This window comes from Myxocyprinus asiaticus, chromosome 22, assembly GCF_019703515.2.
Source record: "Myxocyprinus asiaticus isolate MX2 ecotype Aquarium Trade chromosome 22, UBuf_Myxa_2, whole genome shotgun sequence".
In the NCBI taxonomy this organism is placed as follows: Eukaryota; Metazoa; Chordata; class Actinopteri; order Cypriniformes; family Catostomidae; genus Myxocyprinus; species Myxocyprinus asiaticus.
Window position 1 is genome coordinate 14,808,112 of NC_059365.1, and position 22,775 is coordinate 14,830,886.

The 22,775-nt window shown below is 35.7% G+C and overlaps 1 protein-coding gene across 1 annotated transcript in view; it reads right to left on the bottom strand.

The window, feature by feature from the left end:
- Nucleotides 1-2,761: 2,761 nt before the first annotated feature.
- The window catches only part of pcdh11 (protocadherin 11), a 218,459-nt gene continuing 198,445 nt past the window's right edge, over nt 2,762-22,775 (bottom strand). The window contains exon 6 of the mRNA XM_051650158.1: nt 2,762-3,382. Within this exon, the coding sequence (XP_051506118.1) occupies nt 2,985-3,382 (398 nt within the window). The 3' untranslated portion in view covers nt 2,762-2,984. The remainder of the gene's footprint in view (nt 3,383-22,775) is intronic.

Here is a 22,775-nt window from a genome sequence, read left to right on the forward strand (position 1 = left end):
GTGCGTGTGCTGCTACATTCATGTGCTGTCTGCAACAGAAAATCATTCGCACATCTGCCAAAAGTTGGATATGCCGCTAATCACACACACACATATATATATATATATATATATATATATATATATATATATATATATATATATATATATATATATATATATATGTATGTATGTATGTATATATATATATATATATATATATATATATATATATATATGTATATATATGTATATATGTATATATATATGTATATATATATATATATATATATATATATATATATATATATATATGTATGTATATATATATGTATATATATATATATATATATATGTATATATATATGTATATGTATAGGTGTATATATATATATATATATATATATATATATATATATATATATATATATATATATATGTATATGTGTATATATATGTATATGTGTATATATATATATATATATATATATATATATATATATATATATATATATATTTTTTTTTTTTTTGCCTGTTCTACCCATTGACACCTGTCTAGCACCCTTTTATACACCTATCTTTGCAGTAGTATCCATGTCATTAAAATTACAATAACAGAGGGTTTATTATGGCCGTGTATAGTGTGATTAGCACATTCTACCTCACTTAGCAATCATTACAGTACATCCATACAATACACATCTAAATCTTAAGGCTGTTTTTTTGACATCATTATACATACATGTTGTGAATTCTAATGCTTTTTAAAAAGTTTACAAAGAAGTATGCACCATTTATGTAGCGAGCACACACACATGCACACACACAAAAGTAGCCAATTATACTATTAAATAGCAGGGTCCTGCTTCTATAGCTGTTACGGTGATTACTGATCAAAGTAATTATACTATTGGGAGATTCTCATAATTGGTTCCATAGCACTTATTATGGTGCATAAATTGTATATATCAAGAGGAAAACTTGATAGAAGTAGAAAGAAAAAAACAAAGGATGTCTTTTTAGCCATGTCTGCGCCTTCACTGGCTTGGCTAATGAGATAATGTTGAAAATAAGTGGGATCCTTATAATGGTAGACAGAAAGGGTGTCGGAAGATGCATGGAAGCTACCAACACATTGAACATCAGAGGAAGGCTCTAAGCTCATGAGGAAGAGAGGAGCTAACGTCAAAGTTTAAGAAGAAAATAAAACGAATATATAAAAGTTTCCACGTGTTAACATCGAGCAAGACTAATTTTTGCAGAGAGGCTTAGCTGTGCCTGTAGTCTTGACAGAGTGTAAGCAGCACATTCAGGGTCAGGGAACTGGGAACACTCGAAAATCACCAGAATAAAACTGAGTCAGGCGGAAATTCAGCTAGAAATGATGCACCTCACTGAAGCCAAAAGAAATATTGCAGTCACCCAGCACTCACACACAACACTTAACCTTATTGACTATGTTTACATGCATCATAATATTCCGAATGTGGTTCGTAACCCAGAGTCAAAGTTTTACTGAGAATTAACTTTTATTGTTCTGTTTACGAGAGAATTAGTGTGCAAAGCACGTAGAAAATGACTACTGCTGTTAGTAAGCACCAATTAAACTTGCTAACACCACAAGTGCTTGAATTCAAAGGATTATGCATACATATTCAAAATTATACCAGATAATGTCTGGAATATGCACATTTACAGTAGTTTTCTTCTTTTTGTCTCTTGTTCAATCTTAAACATGATGCTTACATAAGTTATTTTTTTAAATAGCAAATGTAAAATTAGAATGGAAATCTGGTGCGCATGTAAATGTATACAATGATTTCTTCCAATACCATACACTTAAAAGTATTTTGCTTAAAGGGACAGTTCACCCAAAAATTAAAATTTCTCTCATTTACTCACCCTCATGCCATCCCAGATTTGTATGACATTCTTTGTTCTGCTGAACTCAAACAAAGATTTTTAGAATATATCAGCTCAGTAGGTCCTTTTTTAATGCAACTGAATGGTGACCAGACCTTTCAAGCTCCAAAAACATAAAGGAAACATGCAAGTAATCCATATGACTCCAGTGGTTAAATCCATGTCTTCAGATTATAGCTGTGGGTCAAGTCGTCATTTTTATTTGTATAGCGCTTTTCACAACACACATAATTTCAAAGCAGCTTTACAGAAAATTATGCTTCAACAGAAAAACCTTTAATATAGGTTGGGTGAGAAACAGATGTCCTTTTTTACAATAAATTTCCACTTTCACTTTCAAATTCTTTCACATTTTGAAAGTGAAAGTGCAGATTTATTGGAAAAAAGGATATAAATATTGATCTGTTTCTCACACACCTATCATATTGCTTCTGAATGATATGGATTTAACCACTGGAGATGGATTATGTATGGATTACTGTTTTTTGGCCTTTATGTAATTTTTGGTGCATCAAAGGTCTGGTCACCATTCACTTGCATTGTATGGACCCACAGAGCTGAAATATTCCACTAAAAACTTTTGTTTGTGTTCAGCAGAAGAAAGTCAAACACATCCGGAATGGCATGAGGGTGAGTAAAAGATAAGAGAATTAAAATTTTGGGGTGAACTATCTCTTTAAAGAGGTTCAAAAAATAAAAGTAAAAATCATATAGCATCCCTTTTGATTAATAATAAAGCTTAATTCATTTGCCACTAATCTGTCACTAACAAACAGACACATACACATTTTTTTTTTTTTTTACTTAAATTTTTTTCCACTTGAGGAGCTACTTTGGACTATATCTACCATTAGTCTACTTGTACTTGGTTTCATAGTGGATATTGAAAGCTTCTGTCCTTTGCTTTAAACTGCTATAAAGCCTTCTTCCATATTTAAAAACATCTCATGTCTTAGCTGTCATGAAAGGTATGACAAATGCTAATAATCATCCAAATCCATCAGATTTTCTTTTGCAATCACTCTCTTTATGCCATGCTCTGAGGCCTAGCCTGGTGCTCATATCTGGGTGATGTGGTGCTTTTACAGTTGATGCTCATGCAAGAAGGCGGAGGGGGCTCCGCTTGCAGACGTCTGCGGGCTGGATGTGGCTGAAAAGCTGACCAGAGGAATGACCTTGACGGGATCCTCTTTCTTGCTGCAGTGTCTCTCAAGTGTGCTGTAGAATTGGGGCCGGATGCTCCCTTTGTCCAGATCATCTTTGGGCACTGACCTGCCAAGGGTGTGACGCCCATCTGGCTTGGTGCCCCGCACCCAGCTTTGTTGAAAACCAAAGGAGGGCAGAGTGGCTGCACCGGACGTCTGGAACTGGGTCAGTGCTGGCGGCATCCAGCAGCTGTCAGAATGACCCAGGATCAGACATTCCTGGGTACAGGTCTCCGAGGCTTCGGCGAGAGCCTTCTGCAGGTTAACTTCAATAGCTGTGGATGATGAAATGACAAATACAGAGGCTCAGTCAACAGCTCGATAAAAAAAAAACCCAACAAAACAAACAAACAACTAAATCCTATTTTCTCTTTTAAAGCACATAGAATGAAAGGCACATAGAGTAAAGTTGCAGTTATTGAAAAGTGACCTGTAAGTATCAGCTTTTTAGAAAAATGAAAGGCGGTGATAAATGTTTAATTCATCTCATAATAAGAAAAACAACACCAGTCCTTTTAATTTAAATTTATATAAAATGTATTCCCACGGCCCTTAGTGTTTACCTACAATATGAATTGAATTCCCTGTAGCTTAATTAAATCTCAAAAATCCTCTGCTGTTTGTGTCTAAGATTGGCTTTTTACATATTAAGAATTAATGAACAGCTCAAAAATCCTTTGTTTATTTTAATCACTGTCATTGTGACACACCTTTCTTCTACTGATGTCTCCCACATAAATCTAGTCATTTATGATGAATCAAACAAAAACACAGATATTCTTGTTTCTTTGCCTACTTGTTAGCATATTTGATGCATATTAGGCACAACGAACATAGCTGTGAGCAACAGAATGTGATTCCCAAGATGGAATTAACAGTAAACTACTGTTCTACTACTTTCTTATCTCATTAAACTTACTCTGACATCACATGTGAGATGTGCCAAGGAAAAGGCCTCACCATTGAGCCCCAGCCATAAAACCTGTCAACTCCAATAATTAGAATGTAAAGCAGTGTTTGCTGAGGCAACGATGAGCCCTGCAGTGTCATATGTATATCTAAGAAAAGGAAAGCCGTGTCTGAACATCACTTTAGTCCTCCCCACTCCAAGCTGTCATGTAGAAATAATTTAGCATATTTGCATAACTAAAGATGTTAGCAATAATTGAAAGGGACGAGGTCTGAGTTTTCTGCACTACATGTTTGGCATGATTGGGTTATTTTTATTTTTATAACCGTGAGCCAGTAGATTAATTATTTTTTTGTGTTATGCAGAAGGAAGTATACTGAATATCAGAAATACAGAATAAGCATAGTGAGCATCTTAATGTTACTGACCAAAAATCGTGGTTTTCTGGTCCCTGGTACAGAATAAGAATATGAATATTTGAATATAATATGTGAGTATTTGGAATATACTGTATTGTGGACAGTTGACTTGCAGCATAACATGCTATACTTCAGACTAACTGTCAGTTTATGGTGACCATCTCTAATTCAAAAGTCTAATAAATTATTCCATGAGACTCATGATTGTTATGAAAGCATATGATGAGGTTTGGAGAGAAACAAACCAGAATTTAATGTATTATTTAGTGAAAATGTCCACTGACCGCTGATCTCCTGTGTGCTCCTGTACGCTGCCGCTCACAAGGTGGGGCATTCAAGTGAAAATTCATTTTGTTTCGCTTCAACAAGACCACCAGCAATTAACAACAGAAAATACAACATAGCTGCACACAAACCAGAGAACAGAACTTATGTCTGAAGTGTTTGTAGTCAAAGAATAGATGCATTTCTATGCCCAGCCTTAGAATCAGTCAAACAGTGAGATAGAGTAGGCAGGAATGTCTGTCAACTATTCTCCATTCTCCATGAACCGGTAAATTTGATACAGACCTGAAGAGAGTGAGACCTCCACAAAAACATTTAGTATAGGTGTAACATACTCGGCCAAAATCAAGCAGTTTAATAGATTAAGTAGTTTTAACAACTTTAATATTGGACTGGTGCCAGTTCACCATGGACAGAGTTACCCGCGCAATGCCGAATAAAGATAAAAAAAAGCAATCAATAGAATGTTCCTTCATTTGTCACAGCTGGTTAGGACAAAAACTCTGAATAACATAGAAAAGATACCTTTAAACGCATGTCGTTTGCCATCAGGTTAGGACATGGTGTGACTGTGTCTGACTGTAGCCTCCTCTTTGTTTCTGTTTGATTTCCGAATACTCCATTCAAAAAAATAAGTCTGGGCATAGAAATGCATCAATTCTTTGACTATAAACTCTTCAGACATGTTTAGTAAGTTCTGTTCTCTGTTATGTGTGCAGCTGTGTTGTGTTCTGTTGTCGCTATCGCTGTGGAGGACCTGTTTTTAGATAAACAAACGAGTTTTCACTTGAATGACCCAATGTTGCGAGGGGGCTGCATGAACTGTTGCTCTCTTGCCCTATCATGAACACGCACAGGAGATCAACGGTCAGTGAACATTTTCAATAAATAATACATTTGATTTCGGTTTGTTTCTCACCAAACCTTATCGTATGCTTTCAAACAATCATGAGTCTCATGGAATAATTTATTAGACTTCTGAATTATACTTTTGCGAAGCATGAAGAGGTGGTCATCATAAACTGCCATTGTATGACATCACTGAGCACATCATTTTTTCACAATTTCTTTCTTTGTGTCGAGAAAAAGAAAGAAAGTCATATGGGGTTATAGCAACACAGGGCTGAGTAAAAAATGACTGAATTTTCATTTTTGGATGAACTATCCCATTAACTGAAGATCCAAAATACTCTGAAGGACCATTTAAAATGATCTAGTGAAGGCAAAGGGCGATTAAAAGTGGTGAAAAACTTCCCATATACATTCAAATATATAACATAACATAACATAACAACATAACATTATCTGATATCTTCAATGTACTGGTATCGTCACACTACATTTTTAGTATGGAATGCTTTGAATTTTGTGTGTCAGTTGGTTTTAATATCAAAGGACTTTTCAGAGTTACAAATATAGAAATTTAGAAACAGACAGAGAGAAAAAGAAAAAGAAAATAAAAAAGAGATGTGGCCATATCCTTCTGGTCGTACTCTGCTACAGTCTGCCTCAGAGCATCAGTGCATAAATCAGTGAAGCGGTAAACGTGTCACCTTTCAGAGGGTCACTAACTTCATTAAGGAAAAATTATGCTGCTCACTCACTCTCTGAGCAAGCAGAATGAGCGTTGGCCAGGTCGTTCTCCAAGCCGGCTGTAAATCACCCAAGAGCTGCTTTGGAAATTGGAGGTGTCTTTCCAAACCATTGTTCTTTTGAGGACCAAGCACATCACGCCACAGTGGATAGATTAATGCACGTTGGCAGACACATGTAGCAGTCCTGGCTAACACATTTGCTCAGGACCATGTAGACACCTCTAGTGCATTTGCCCAGCAGGAGTGGGTGTGTGTGTGTGTTATGGGTAATCAGCACAAACAGTGGAGTGTATGTGTGTAATTACGTTATGTGTGAAAGGTGTTTTGGAGCCGCACTGCTACCCAGTGCTGTGAGTCACAGCACGAGCTGTCAGCGGCGCTATGTCAACAGCCAGGAGAGCTACTATTTTTTGCATGCAATATTTCATATTAAACAGCTACAAAGTTGAAGTCCATATCAGTTTCTTCTCTACAGGGACTAGTATTGCTTGACTGATGTGGGTGACAGCGCTGAATGCTTTCGTCAGCCGGAGGCAGCGACTTACTCTGATGCTGTTTAAGTGCTTTTTGTATTCAGGAATTGCTAGTCTCCCATCGAGCTTTTAAAAAAGAATCAGACCCCACATGCTACAGTCTCCATATCCATAAATGTTTGTTGGAAAACCTAGCATTTGGGAGTGTAATATTTTTAATTTCAACACAAAGGTCTCCAGCAGATGGCTTTTTAAAACTGAATGTTGTGTGGGGTAAATTACATTTACATTATCGCAAAATATACTCTTAAAATGTCAAACCTATTTACTCTGAGAGTAATATGGGTTCTAATGACAGCTCGCATTTAAAGCAAATTGTCTTTAGATTGAAACATTTCAGAAAATGGCCAGTGCTTATTGATTGAGGCTTGGCTGATTCAGACTCGTAATTAGAGCGAAACGAACGCTTGAAGATATTTGCCATCTTCCCCTGGAAACATTGTCCAACATTGTCATCAGAAATTGGCCCAAAAGCTGGTAATCTTATGTCCCATATGACATACGGCAAAGGTCTTTTGTTCACAGATCTCAGTTCAATCTTTTTTCAACCTATTAAGATAACACAAAAGAGAGTAAGCATTGAAGCTGCATTGTGGAGTTTGTTAGGTGTGATATCTCACAGTATACAAAGAGATACTAGACTGTGAGAGAATGAATACTGTCTGGAAACAAAAAACAACATCAAAACTCTAAGAGTTCAGGAAAACATACAATTAACACAAACAATAAAGACCAGCTTAAGACATAGATTGAATATAGTGGCATTTGTGTAAAAGGAACTGAAAATGAGGTTTTTGGCCATATGGGCCAGGACACTTTTGGCCAGGAATTTGAAATGAAACAGTGCTTGCAACGCAAGGACAGGCTGAAGTCAGACAATAAACACAAATGACAGTTTGTGACGGGGCTGTTAAGCAAAGCAGCACGACCTGAATATATCTTGATGACATTTACATCAAGGATGGCAGAGAGATGATTACTCAAGTCATTATGTTAGCATGTGCAAACCCATTACTACCAATTAGAGGGCTAATTGCATAAATATAGAACATCATTTCTCTCGCTCGCTCTCCTGTCTAAACATTATCCAGTTGACTGTAAAGCTTAAGAAATCAGGGTCTGTACCACCTACAGCATGTTTCTGCATGAAGCATCGAGCTTTATGTCACAAGAGGGAATTCTGTCTTGAATTTTAATGAACAAAATGTAATTTTGTTTCAAAGTATATTACAGGTTTTGATGCAGCTTATTGCATTTGGTGCAGAAAAAGAAGTGTCTCTGTGTTTTGTTGAAGAGCACAAATGAAAGTTTCACATGAATTCGTGGCATTGGTTTAAGGGTTGTGCTTTTCCAAATGCAAATGATCAAGTAATGAGTCTTCATAAAGTTCATTGAGCCAAAACATAGCCACGGAAGGGGTACACTGTGGCATAATTGATCAAAGTTTAGAAAAGTTTCAACCATGTATGAAAATTTTACATGTATTTAATTGGTACTCTTGATGTCAGTACAGCTTGAACCCTTGGGGATGGGAAAATAACAAAACAAGAGAGAATATCCATGCTAAGGTAAGGATATTATTACAGTTTTATCATCTGACAACCTCAAGCAGTGCTGTATTTTCTTGCTCCACAAAAAAATGTGTTCTGATATACATGACTTTTGAGTCAAGGAAGGTAAAATTGAAAGGAGAGTAAATTAGGGTACTTTGAGACATTGAGTAATGTGTAACACCTGAACTCTAATGTGTACATTTCTATCTACCTCATAGCCAAGCCTATGCTAATATCACCATATTCTAGCTGGGTTATGATAACGTCTCATTTGTTGGTCTGGAGTGTTGGGTTGAGTCAAAGTGCAAAACTTTCTAGGAATACCATAATAATAATAATAATAATAATTTTAAAAAATCCATATAAATGAATGCAAAATACTAGATGAAACAACAGGCATGTGCTCAAAACCAATCTGATAATGTCAAATAAAATGAAATTTGAAAGATAATAATTGAGTTTGTAATTACACAGACTTTATCATTTCATCACACACCTACTCCGACTTTGCATAGATTGGCACATGGATGGTCATTAATAATAATGGAGCTATTTAACCCCATGGGTGTTTTACAAGGGGAAAAATGCCATTTTTCACTGAAGGGTTGGACACAACCATCAGGCGAAATAAGAAGCCCACTTTTCATTCTCATGAATCAGGGAAATGCCACTTACTGCAGGCTAGATGCATTTCATCACCAGCTCCACTCCAGCACCACTCTCATTTTTCATCGCTGCTTATGAGTGATTTACACTTTTACTTTTGCAGAGGAGATCCATATGATTTCATGCTGCTCTTTCGCTATTATATATTCATGAAGTCCCAAATGTACAAATGTACAGTGGGATGTAAACTGTGACATGCATTGCAAAAATAAATTACAACTGGAGGCCAGGGGCATGCAACACTCCAGCAACTGCAATATGTTAAAGAAATCCCTGGACCCATGGAGCCATACAACACATTTTATGCACTTATGGGAGAGTTCCAGCGTCTTTTGTAGCTCTTAGTGCTACTTTGTGCATTTGAGCAACTGAAGATTTCATGTGCTAAAGCTTGCTGTATGATAACTTGGTAACATCTGACAACATACGAGTCAAATATTAAAATATTGTGACTCAACATTTTATGGCACTTCTAATTATTTGAATATAACTTAACTAATAATCATTAATATATATATATATATATTTTTTTTTTATTATTGCATTATATTACTACTGAATATTAGCAGGGCTGTGATTTAGCCAGAAGGACAAGGCCGTATGTAATCACAGCTGTGCGTCTATTCAGTAAAACAGCACAACTGTGAGTGTAATATTGCTTTTGTTATGACAAGATGTAAACATGTCTTAAAATGTTAATAATGAGTAACAATGTTGCAAACCACAGAATTTTATTTTATTTTTATTTTTTTTATTTTTTTTTTTTTACTTAACAAGTGTAGTGATACAAACACTTTACAATAAGGTTTCATTTGTTAACATTAGTTAACAATATTAGTTAACATGAACTAACAATGAACAATACTTTTACAGCATTTATTAATCTTAGTTAATGCTAATTTCAATATACACTAATGCATTTTTAAAATCAAATGTTGTATATGTTAACAGTAGTTAATACACTATGAACTAACATGAACTAACAATGAACAATTGTATTTTGATAAACTAACATTAACAAAGAAATATAAATGTTGTAAAAATATATATCAATTATCTGTTCATGATACTGCATGCATTATCTAATGTTAAAGAATGGAACCTTATAGTAAAGTGTACCAAACAATCCAATGCTGTTATACGAAATATCAGCACTCTTGGAATGCTGCTTGTCAAATCAAATTAGTGAACGGGAACTAACTGTTTTAGTAGTAATGTTTGTTAATTACTTTTTAATAAATGTTGCTGCATAGCTTTACTAATAATTTTGATTACTTGAAAATGTATTAACTTGTCAATCAGCATAATTAGTCGATTGAAACTTAAAAAATAGAGAGCTGTGGAATTCTATATACAGTAATGATATATTCCTTTTTTTTTTACTGTAAATAAACGATTGACGAACAGCATGACAAATTCAGAAGGAAGTTGTAATTCACTATTGCACAGCTGATTTGCTCTGGGGTCCAGCAGAAGACAGAGTATTTTTTTGAATAATGGCCCCCTAAATGCATAAAGTACACATCCCACCATCTGTTACTCTGCAGTACAAAACTTCAGGGCAACACATGTGCAGTTCTTGTATTTGAATGAAAATCTGGCACAAAAGATGGAATTTTTCCTCATGAAAAAAGTTGAGTTACAAATGGAAGCATCAGCTTTATGCCTGACAATTATTCAGACTTGTATCTTCCCAATTCCCTACTTGTTTGTCATCTTTCACACCTGTGCAACAGACGTAGTTTACAACACAAGCATATTTGCAGTACTGTATCCAAGCCTACACAAGAGTACAGCGTTCACACTAAGAATGTTGTCATACTTTTAGATATATTCATCAAAACAACAGCGACTTGTCTTTGTTACTGAAGATAAAAAAGACATTTTTATATTATTTTATTTGTTCTATTATAATGTTTGCTTATATTTATTCAGGGATAGCTAAAATGAAAATTCTCTCATCATTTACTCACCCTCATGCCATCCCAGATGTGTATGACTTTCTTCCTTCTGCAGAACACAAAGATTTTTAGAAAAATATAACAGCTCTGTGGGTCCATACAATGCAAGTGAATGGTTGCCAAAACTTTGAAGTTCCAAAAAGCATATAAAGGCATCATAAAAGTAATCCAAATGACTCCAGTGGTTCATTCCATGTCTTCTGAAGCGACATGATAGGTGCGGGTGAGAAACATATTTACATCCTTTTTTACTATCAATTATCCTCCCTGCCCGGTAGGTGGCGATATGCATGAAGAATACAAATTGCCAAAAACAAAAGAAGAAGAATGTGAAAATGAAAGTGGAGAGTGGAGTAAAAAAAAGGACTTAAATATCTGTTTCTCACCCACATCTATCATTGTATGGATTACTTTTATGCTGCCTTTATACAGTCTGCTTCAAAGTTCTGGCCACCATTCACTTGCATTGTATGGACCTACAGAGCTCAGATATACTTCTAAAAAGCTTTGTTTGTGTTCTGCAGAAGAAAAAAGTCATACACATCTGGGATGGCTTGAGGGTGAGTAAATGATGAGAGACTTTTCATTTTTGGGAGAACTAACCCTTTAAGACTTCTAAATCAATGCCAAATACTGTGAAATAATTTACAGTAATTGACGTAAACCAATTGTTTCCAGCTTTTTCAAACCAAATGTAACTGACTTAATCCTTGTGAAAAAAATAAAAATAATAAATAAAAAACCCACTGTGGCTGTATGAGGTTGTTATATATTTGATTAGATGGCTAGAATGAAATATGCCTGCTCTCTCAATAGAGTGGAGTCTGCTGATAGTACAGGTGCATCTCAATAAATTAGAATGTCATGGAAAAGTTCATTTATTTCAGTAATTCAACTCAAATTGTGAAACTTGTGAATTAAATAAATTCAATGCACACAGACTGAAGTAGTTTAAATCTTTGGTTCTTTTAATTGTGATGGTTTTGGCTCACATTTAACAAAAACCCACCAATTCACTATCTCAAAAAATTAGAATACATCATAAGACCAATAAAAAAAAATTTTTTTAGTGAATTGTTGGCCTTCTGGAAAGTATGTTCATTTACTGTGTATGTACTCAATACTTGGTAGGGGCTCCTTTTGCTTTAATTACTGCCTCAATTCGGCGTGGCATGGAGGTGATCAGTTTGTGGCACTGCTGAGGTGGTATGGAAGCCCAGGTTTCATTGACAGTGGCCTTCAGCTCATCTGCATTTTTTGGTCTCTTGTTTCTCATTTTCCTCTTGACAATACCCCATAGATTCTCTATGGGGTTCAGGTCTGGTGAGTTTGCTGGCCAGTCAAGCACACCAACACCATGGTCATTTAACCAACTTTTGGTGCTTTTGGCAGTGTGGGCAGGTGCCAAATCCTGCTGGAAAATGAAATCAGCATCTTTAAAAAGCTGGTCAGCAGAAGGAAGCATGAAGTGCTCCAAACTTTCTTGGTAAACGGGTGCAGTGACTTTGGTTTTCAAAAAACACAATGGACCAACACCAGCAGATGACATTGCACCCCAAATCATCACAGACTGTGGAAACTTAACACTGGACTTCAAGCAACTTGGGCTATGAGCTTCTCCACCCTTCCTCCAGACTCTAGGACCTTGGTTTCCAAATGAAATACAAAACTTGCGCTCATCTGAAAAGAGGACTTTGGAACACTGGGCAACAGTCCAGTTCTTCTTCTCCTTAGCCCAGGTAAGACGCCTCTGACATTGTCTTTGGTTCAGGAGTGGCTTAACAAGAGGAATACGACAACTGTAGCCAAATTCCTTGACATGTCTGTGTGTGGTGGCTCTTGATGCCTTGACCCCAGCCTCAGTCAATTCCTTGTGAAGTTCACCCAAATTCTTGAATCGATTTTGCTTGACAATCATAAGGCTGCGGTTCTCTCGGTTGGTTGTGCATCTTTTTCTTCCACACTTTTTCCTTCCACTCAACTTTCTGTTAACATGCTTGGATACAGCACTCTGTGAACAGCCAGCTTCTTTGGCAATGAATGTTTGTGGCTTACCCTCCTTGTGAAGGGTGTCAATGATTGTCTTCTGGACAACTGTCAGATCAGCAGTCTTCCCCATGATTGTGTAGCCTAGTGAACCAAACTGAGAGACCATTTTGAAGGCTCAGGAAACCTTTGCAGGTGTTTTGAGTTGATTAGCTGATTGGCATGTCACCATATCCTAATTTTTTGAGATAGTGAATTGGTGGGTTTTTGTTAAATGTGAGCCAAAATCATCACAATTAAAAGAACCAAAGACTTAAACTACTTCAGTCTGTGTGCATTGAATTTATTTAATACACGAGTTTCACAATTTGAGTTGAATTACTGAAATAAATGAACTTTTCCACGACATTCTAATTTATTGAGATGCACCTGTACTTTAACATATTTCATATTGCAACAATGAAAAAAAAGTGATTTGTTCATTTATAGCAGTCACAATGACTGAATCACAATAGAGAGTTTGCAGATTTACACTTTACGTATATATCAATCTGAGTTCTTAACAGTGCCCACATACAGTTGGGTCCAAAAGTCTAAGACCACTACTGATTATATTTTACAATCTTTTCTAATCATAAAACACATTTTTTCATCACAAATTATTATTAATTCTATTATTAACAAAATTTTGATTGAAAAGTTATCATCAAAAAAAAAAAAAAAGAAAAAAAAAAAAAAACTGACATGAATTTAGGAATTTGGTGGGTGCCCCATTTGATTTAATGACAGAATACAAAAAGATTATGATCCATGAAAAACTTTATGATCTATGTTTTCCAACTATGATCTGAGAATGTTCCAAAGAGCATCTTGTGTGCTTCAATTTAAGCAAATAATCTGTAAACCAATGGAAGCAAACCACTGTAAAATGTGGTAACATGCAATTGGTACTGTACTTTAAAGGGATAGTTCACCCAGCAATGGAAATTCCCTCATCATTTACTCACCCTCATGCCATCACAGATGTGTATGACTTTCTATTTGCTGCTGAACACAAATGAAGATTTTTAGAAGAATATCTCCGCTCTGTTGGTCCATTCAATGCAAGTGAATGGTCGCCAGAACTCTGAAGTTCCAAAAAGCATATAAAGGCAGCATAAAAGTAATCCATACAACTTTATTGGTTAAATACATATCTTCAGCAGTGATATGATAGGTGTGGATGTGAAACAGATCAATATATAAGTCCTTTTTTACTATAAATCTCCACCTTTGACCAGCCCTGACTAGTAGGTGGTGATATGCACGAAAAATGCGTATCGCAAAAAAGAAAAAATAAATAAATAAATAAAGAAGAAGAAAGTGGAAGTGAAAGCGAAAGTAGACATTGATAGTAAAAACAGACTTATATATTGATTGTTTTTTTACCCATACCTATCATATTGCTTCTGAAGACATGGATTTAACTACTGGAGTCTTATGGGTTATTTTTATGCTGCCTTGAAGGCTTTTTTGGACCTTCAGAGATCTGGCCACCATTCACTTGCATTGTATGGACCTATAAAGCTGAGATATTCTTCTAAAAATCTTTGTGTTCTCTAAAAGAAAGTAAGTCATACACATCTGGGTGTGATGGCATGAGGGTGAGTAAATGATGAGAACATTTTCAGTTTTGGGTGAACTATTCCTTTAAAGATCTATCTTTTGATTACTGACTTAAAAATAGGTAATAGATCTTCTTCATTTTACTTCATAACTTATCTCAGTTTTAAAATATGCAAAATCCTAAAACTTAAATTTGAAAGACATCCCAGATTTTCAATGTAACAAGAGGACAAGACTCACACTTTTCAGTCTCTTTTTCTTCCCCCCTCCATCCTAGCACACTCTTTTCACTATCCATGTTGTGTTTGACCCAATGCAACAGAAAGTAATTGCGGGCAGAAAACAACATTTAATGATTACTTTATCCCCGAGTCCGGAGGAGAGGGAAGTCACAGGCAGGTAATTTCAACAAAAGAGGGAGACCTTTTTTTTTCTGACACACCATTTTCAGACAACAAAGAATATTATTGACTTGGCTGAGATTAAAACAGCAAAACAAATAACAGAACAAAATCAAGGACAAAGTGACCACAGAAAGAGGTTGTCCCCAGAACACAGTAGGTCAAACTCTCTCCACTGTCTTTTCTTTTGTTAGCGTTGATTAAAAACAAGCAACGGATAAAAGATTACATTTGGTGTCTTATCTGAAAAAAAAAAAAAAAAAAAAACACAAAATTCTCCATGCTGCCACTCAAACACTCAAAGAATAAGATGCTGATGTATTATCTTTCCACACAAACCTCTCTATCGGTGTTTAAGGTGGGAATGAGAGGTAAAGGAAATTGAAAGATTTATTTTTTATTTATTTTTGTATGGGAGAAAAGATTGGCCATAATGTACTCTTCTAGCTACTTGACTTTTTCTTTTTTTTTTCTCTTCTGTGGACTGATGGTCTTGATTGTATGGTGTTCATTATGGCCCTGCCTCTCATCTCCTCTCCTGTGTTCAATCCTCCCCTCCATTAGAAAGACAAGAGGAGGGGGGTGTTAGCATCAACACAATCAGCACTGCCCAAACACACAGCATGGGCTGAATAGGGGAGAGGTGCAAACACCATAACAATCAGCAATCAGCACTGATCATGATAATAACATAGATCCATGCTGCATTCGCTTGGCCTGCCAAGAGGACTTACTGTGTACATGGATCAGCATGTGAAGAAAACCGATCAATTCATCCACAATTTGAAATGTGCAAAATACACAAGCAAAAATGAATAAATAAACATAAATAAATGGTCAGACTTTCTTTTAAGCCTGCATGTTTTTTCTTGATGCATTATAATGCTGTATAATATGACTTATAATCAGTTGTATGTTGATCGTAAATGAGTAGCTTTTTTCATCAAAGTCAAGATTTTAGGATCAGACTGTATGAAAGTAAATGATATGAATGATTAAGGGAAAGTGCATATTGTTGGTTCCATTTTTAATCACCTTTTTGCCATCACTAGTTCATTTTAAATGGCCCTGCAGTGTTATAAATTAAATTTACATGTAGTGTCTCAGTTATTATGAGTTTATGAAAATGCATGCATACTAATTATAAAAAGAAATTATAAATATGCTAAAAGTGTTTAGATGGAGTATATAGCACATCACACCACATAATATGTCAAACTTTCTAAAGTATTTCATGTCAAAAACCCACATAATTGTGACTACAGTTATAATACATTATAATATCTATTCCTGGTAACAAATAACATAATGCATTAAAATACATGATCAACACCAAATTTCATGTTATACCATGTGTAATAATGCATTATACTCTTTGAAGATATAATCAAGAAAGTGTAAGTATTATTATATACTGTATTACAGTATAACCATGGTTACAATTATTTATAAAATAATATAATTTGAAATTATAAGGCATTAATGATACCTTTTTCTTGCATTATATATATATATATATATATACAGGCTTCGAATGAAAAAAATCAATAGTTTTTACTTCCAACCATCAAACAAGCAAGGTTAACGGCAGAATCTACATATGCAGAGAAATCAGGCAGTAAAGTGAAATTTTCAATGGATAATGCTTTTTGAAATGTGAAAGGAAGAAAACAATTTCTTTTGGGTAAAATATCCACATTGTATACTGAGACGATGCTCTTATGAAAAGATAACAACGATGGATGAAGCAATATGTGTGAGAGATTACGCGAAACTTTGGAGGTTAGGGCACAGACAGAGCCATGCACTACCTCCTCGCCATTCATATCAGTTTGTAAAAATGGAATGTTCTTCATGGTGGCTGATTTGAACTCAGTTACCACTTGTAACCCTCGAAAATACGTTTTCAGACTTGGTAAGAACATCTACAGACAGGCTTTAAGGTATTGGATATGCTTTAGGGTGATTTTAGCATGTTTACCACAATACACAGGTTCTATGGGGAAATAAGATATAAAAAATTAAGAAAATAACATAAAAGATCTAAACCCGGTTTAGATGTCAAATACTTGTGTATTGGTTTGGTGTGATGTGCAGATGCACAGCTTTGAAAGGTTTTCATACTACAGACATAGTAGACTCACATACAGGCACACCAAAGTGGGGCTTTGACTCATAGAACAGTCTTTATCTTCAATGAATTCCTTTGGGGTGGTAGGAAATAAACTATGCCTCCGGATCTGCAATATATCTGTTAGTCACTTGTGATTTGTTCTTTTTCCCTCAGCAATATATTATGGTAACTGCCTCTATGGTCAGGCAGATAGTGAGTACATGGCATCAAAGGTGGGCCATCTTTCAAGCCTTTACTGGCAGGACAGAAAGCCAGTTACCACACACACTCCATTGTCTTGGAAAATAAATGTACCTGCAAATGTTGGAATCTTTAACAATGGAAATGCCTGAGAAGTTGGGGTGGATAATAGCTGTTAGAAATATTTAATAAACAACCTTCAGGCTCTTTGTGTCCATGATATATGTCTTGTAGTGATGTGCTTTCTATTCGATACTGAAGGTTCAGATTCAATTCTTTGAAAGAGAAGCTAAAAATAACTTTAGTGCTGTGGGGGGCATCTTTACAAGAAGCGTCTTACATTTTCCAACATAACATGGATGTTTTTTCTACTGTATGTTATCAGACATATTAGAGGGAATTCACTGAGAATGCATTGTTTATTTGCATAATTTTAGCACCTAATTCACCAAAGAAATTAGGCAAATATTCAAACGGTGCAAATACACACACAAAAAAACAAAAACAAAAAAAAAAAAAAACAAAAAAAAAAAAAAAATGTTCTGAACATAATTTGATTAGTCTAATTCCTGAGTGCTACGCTGTTGATGATGCAACAGACTACCGTGATCAAACCTACTTTTCTGGGGACTGTACGATATTGCTCCACCATTGAAATTCAGGGACATGAATTGGCTCTTTAAAATAATTGGCTGTAGGGATGCTCCGATCTGTTGGCCACCAATCGGTATCAGCTGATATTCATGTCCTATGACTCGACTGGTGATAGGTAATTTGACCGATCGCATAAACCGATCACTCATGTTGCAAAAGACGCGTGGCTCATTTAAGACTTGAGCAGAACTGTCATGGCTCTCGGAATGTAGGGAATACTGGCATAGTGTTTTAAGACAATAAACTTGATTCAGCACTTAAGAACGATGCAGAGGGAGAGGTATGGTGAATATGAAAATTTGTGTACTGTACTGTTAATGTGGCATTTCACATGTGACAAGGCAAAGGGAAAACAGCGTGAGCTGTGAAACAGAGCACCTATGGGTTATCAGTTTATATTCAGTTTGACAATAAGCTTAATTATTTTTATAGGGCAATCTATCTTAATATTGAGAATATTTTGTTAGCCTATACTTTTTTTTTTTTTCTTTTTATTGATAATAAGTGAAATGATCGGTATCAGGATCAGATGATCAGGTGACAATAAGAATGGTATCGACTGTAAAAATCCTGATCGGAGCATTCCAAATTTGCTCTTTAAAATAAAAGTGCACTCGACTACATCATACATCTGGGGGAACATTTCTCCCTTTCCCCCACTGTTGGCACCCCCCTTTGTGTGGCACCCCTATGCATACTCACATGATTTTTGAGTGATAAAATCAATTACTAACCCTTTCTGTGTAAAGTTATATCCCATTTTATAGATATATTTTGGATATAGATTTATATGCAAGTTGCCATGATGACATAACACCGTAAACCCTTTAATCCTGCAAAAGCGACAATTTAAACAACTTCACAACTCAAGCATCAAGGTGCTAAAACTACGGTGATGGTCTACCTTTACAATTGTCATGCGTTATTAATTTTGTGAGCACATTATTAAGAGACATCGGCAGTTTCCAAGTGAGAGTAAGCAGACACTAATCCTACAAGTTCAAACAACACTACCAACATTGAGTTCTGGTGCAGTTTTGAAGGATGCCATCACATCAGAGGCCTGCCCGGTTTCTTCCCCTCAGGTGCTCCATCCCCGCTAGAGGTCTGCAACCTGACCCGGGCCTGATGGGACCCGAGAACCCAAGAACCCGAGAACCCAACGGGTTTAGGCTTCATTTTAAGGCCAGTGCAGACCTCTAATCCCACTATCTCTACATCCAGTACAGCTGAAATGCACTGTTCAAGCAAGTGCTACAGGAATCTTACGAGCTAATCGACCAATAATAAAGGTAATGTCATTGTCTTTAATGAAATTGAGGAAAGCTGTAGTCTCCAAGTGTACCTCTCCGCTATGCTGTTTGTTGTGAGGACAGATATGATGTTAATTCTGTCATGTGACACTACAATTTTTGCGTTAATTCCATTTTTATCTAAAAAAAAGATTTACAACATTTGATGTATCAACATAGGATTTATGCCCTAAAGTTAAACTAAAAAATATTATGTTGACACTTGTGAAATTTTATCTATAATGTGCATTTCCATCAGCTATATCGGTAAACATTTTGATTCACAAAAAATAAATAAAATAAAAAATAAAAAATCCTTGGATGGAAACATAGTTATTGTCGCTTTTGTGCAGTTAAATGACTGGCACTAAACAAGAAATTAAACCTGCCTTTGCCGTGGATGGTTTTCACAACTGTAAACATGCCTTCATTTTTTTCTTAAGTATGGTTTTATGTTTTTTCTTAGTCTACATAATGTGTGGTATGTCTATCTCTGTATGTGAGAAGTAATGGTCCGATGGGTTAAAATGTTTTTTTTTTTTTTTTTTTTTTTTTTTTATTAAAAAAGGATGAGTCAAATACAATTTTTGTGGTAATCAACATTATGCCACAAATGCTGTCGATTGAGCTTTACTTGTATTGAACCAGGAATATTCCTTTAAACCTGATTCCATCTACTCCCTGCTTTCTGCAGACAGTAAAAAAACATTAACTGCACCTGGAAAATAGTGTTGACTTAAGTGAATAATGCGCAGTCTTTTGCACTATTGTTTAATAGAGATAAAGCACTGATGGATGTGTGAATCATTTGTCAGTGTTGCTGTAATCAAATACTTTTTAATAACTTACAATGTTTTGTGACAGTAGCCTGCAGTCTGAAGCTTGAATTATTAAAGATGGTGTTTCACATGCCTGACTCTTGGTGGGCAACATGAAGAAAAGGCAATACTCCAATTACCATAAAAAATACATTTATTTAAAGGAAAGAAAATAAGGTGTTCAAAGCATACAAATAATAGTCAAACGAGCCCCCAAGAAGTACTGGAAGCAAGGGGACAGAGCTAACACTTGCAGGAACCGATCTTTTGTCCACGTTCCCATCAGCATAGCAATCAAGGAACGCCCCCACACCTGCTGCCACTCTGCGGAGGAGAAATGGAACACAGAGCAAACACCAGACAGGGCCGTCACAATGGTCTAGAGTATCTCAGGGGGGTGTGATGATTTAAATAAATCAAAGTGTACAAAATGAATATTTTTATTAAAGTTTTAATTTGTTGTAAAATGTTAACATTTCTGCTTCTCTGAGTCTCTGCAAAAGAAAAAGAGACAATTGTTCACACTTTCTTGTAAACAGAAAAACACACTCATCCCTGCTCTTGACCCAACACTCTTTTAAGTCTCTGTGCCTGTCTCTGCTCTCCAGGGAATAGAGCCTCTTTCAGGCAACAAGGGGACATGCCATCAATTTTGGAACATCAGATGTTGTGTCTTTGTCATTTACCATCTCTTGTTATTTTGGGGGCAGTAAACAGCAATGTATGTGTCCTATTTCACTTTGTTGCCTAAAACAGGAAGATTAGCTTGTGTACAGATCTACTTAATACCACAAAAATTACATTTCCACAAATAACCATTAAATAAATAACATAAACATTGTGCACTTGAAGATTGCCACTGTATTCATATCTCTTGTAACACTTTATAATAGCTCTCATTAATAAGTCATTGACAAACCTTATATAATGCTTAGGCAAACAGTTATTTAAATATGAATAGCCTACATATGAAAATGTATTAATACAATTTTCATGATACTTGAAAGTACATTTACTAATGATCTCTTACGCATTATTTAAAGTAATATATCATGTTTGTTGATGACTTATACATGAAAGTTATTATAAAGCATCACCAGCAACATTGATATTTCATAATACAGCGACATTCTTTATTTGCGTACAATGGGACACTTATATAACACCAGCTTATATCACTTGATATCTTGAGATGAATGTATTATACGTATGCCTTCATATGAATATATTTAGAGTGTCCATATAGAAGACAGTTCCAGGGTTTCCTCTTCCAAAGACATGTTATTTCTCCACTATCTCTCCCTACACTGCACTGTCTACCTGTCAAACGCCTGTCACCAGCACTTCTGCAGGGCCCGGAATATAGAAGAGATGCATGCTAGACCAGTATCTGATTTCACACAAGTAATCACACAATGTGCAGCAAGTATATTAATATTCTATTTTCTGAAATATGCCATTAAAGCTTTGTTTCTAGATTATGTCCTTAGTGCCATGTAACATATTTATCTGGCAACGGCAAACATGTGCTGTACTGTACTGTACACTCTCACTCTCACTCTCACACACACACACACACACACACACACACACACACACACACACACACACACACACACAAACACACACATTTTCATGTACACTCACACATACAAAGAGTGTGACTGGGTAGACAGATGTGATAGATTGAAACAGACTAAAACTATATATAAAAAGGGTCCAATTTGTGGTATGCAATTGTAATAGCAACAACCAGGCCTGAATTTAGGTCAAGAGTGGGATAAAACAATACTTAATAGCTAATCAAAATGCCTCAAGTTATTGTTGACACAAATGTATTAAAGCTAAAATAAATCTGTGCATTTGTTAAAGGAACAGTTCACCCAAAAAGGAAAATTCTCTCACCATTTACTCACCCCTCATGTTATCCCAGATGTGTATGACTTTCTTTCTTCTGCAGAACACAAAGTTTTTTGAAGAATATCTCAGCTCTGTAGGTCCATACAGTGCAAGTGAATGATGACCAGAACTTCAAATCTTCAAAAAAGGCAGCATAGAAGTAATCCAAAAGACTCCAGGGTTAAGTCCATATCTTCTGAAGCGATATGATAGGTGTGGGTGAGAAACAGATCAATATTTAAGTCCTTTTTTTTCTATAAATTTCCACCTTTGACCAGCTCTGACCAGAAGGTGGCGATATGCACAAAGAATGTGAATTGCCAAAAAATAAAAAAAAAATAAAAAAATGTGAAAGTGAAAGTGGAGATTTATGGTAAAAAAGGACTTAAATATTGACCTGTTTCTCACTCACACCTATCATATCGCTTCTGGAGATATGGATTTAACCACTGGAGTCTTATAATTACTTTAATGCTAACTTATGTGTTTTTTGGAGATTCAAAGTTCTGGTCACCATTCACTTGCATTGTATGGACCTACAGAGTTGAGATATTCTTCAAAAAAGCATTTGTGTTCTGCAGTATTTTTGGGTGAATTATCCCTTTAACTTGAGTGATGAGTGACTACGTTGGGGCAATGAGTCTTAAAAATGGGAACGAGACGTTGTGTCCCTCTTGCCACAAGCTGAACTACCTGTTGAAATGGCCGGGACCTTATCTCGGCTCCTCAGCACAAAACCTGAATGAGTGGTTGCATACCAGCTCCTTTTATACCCGT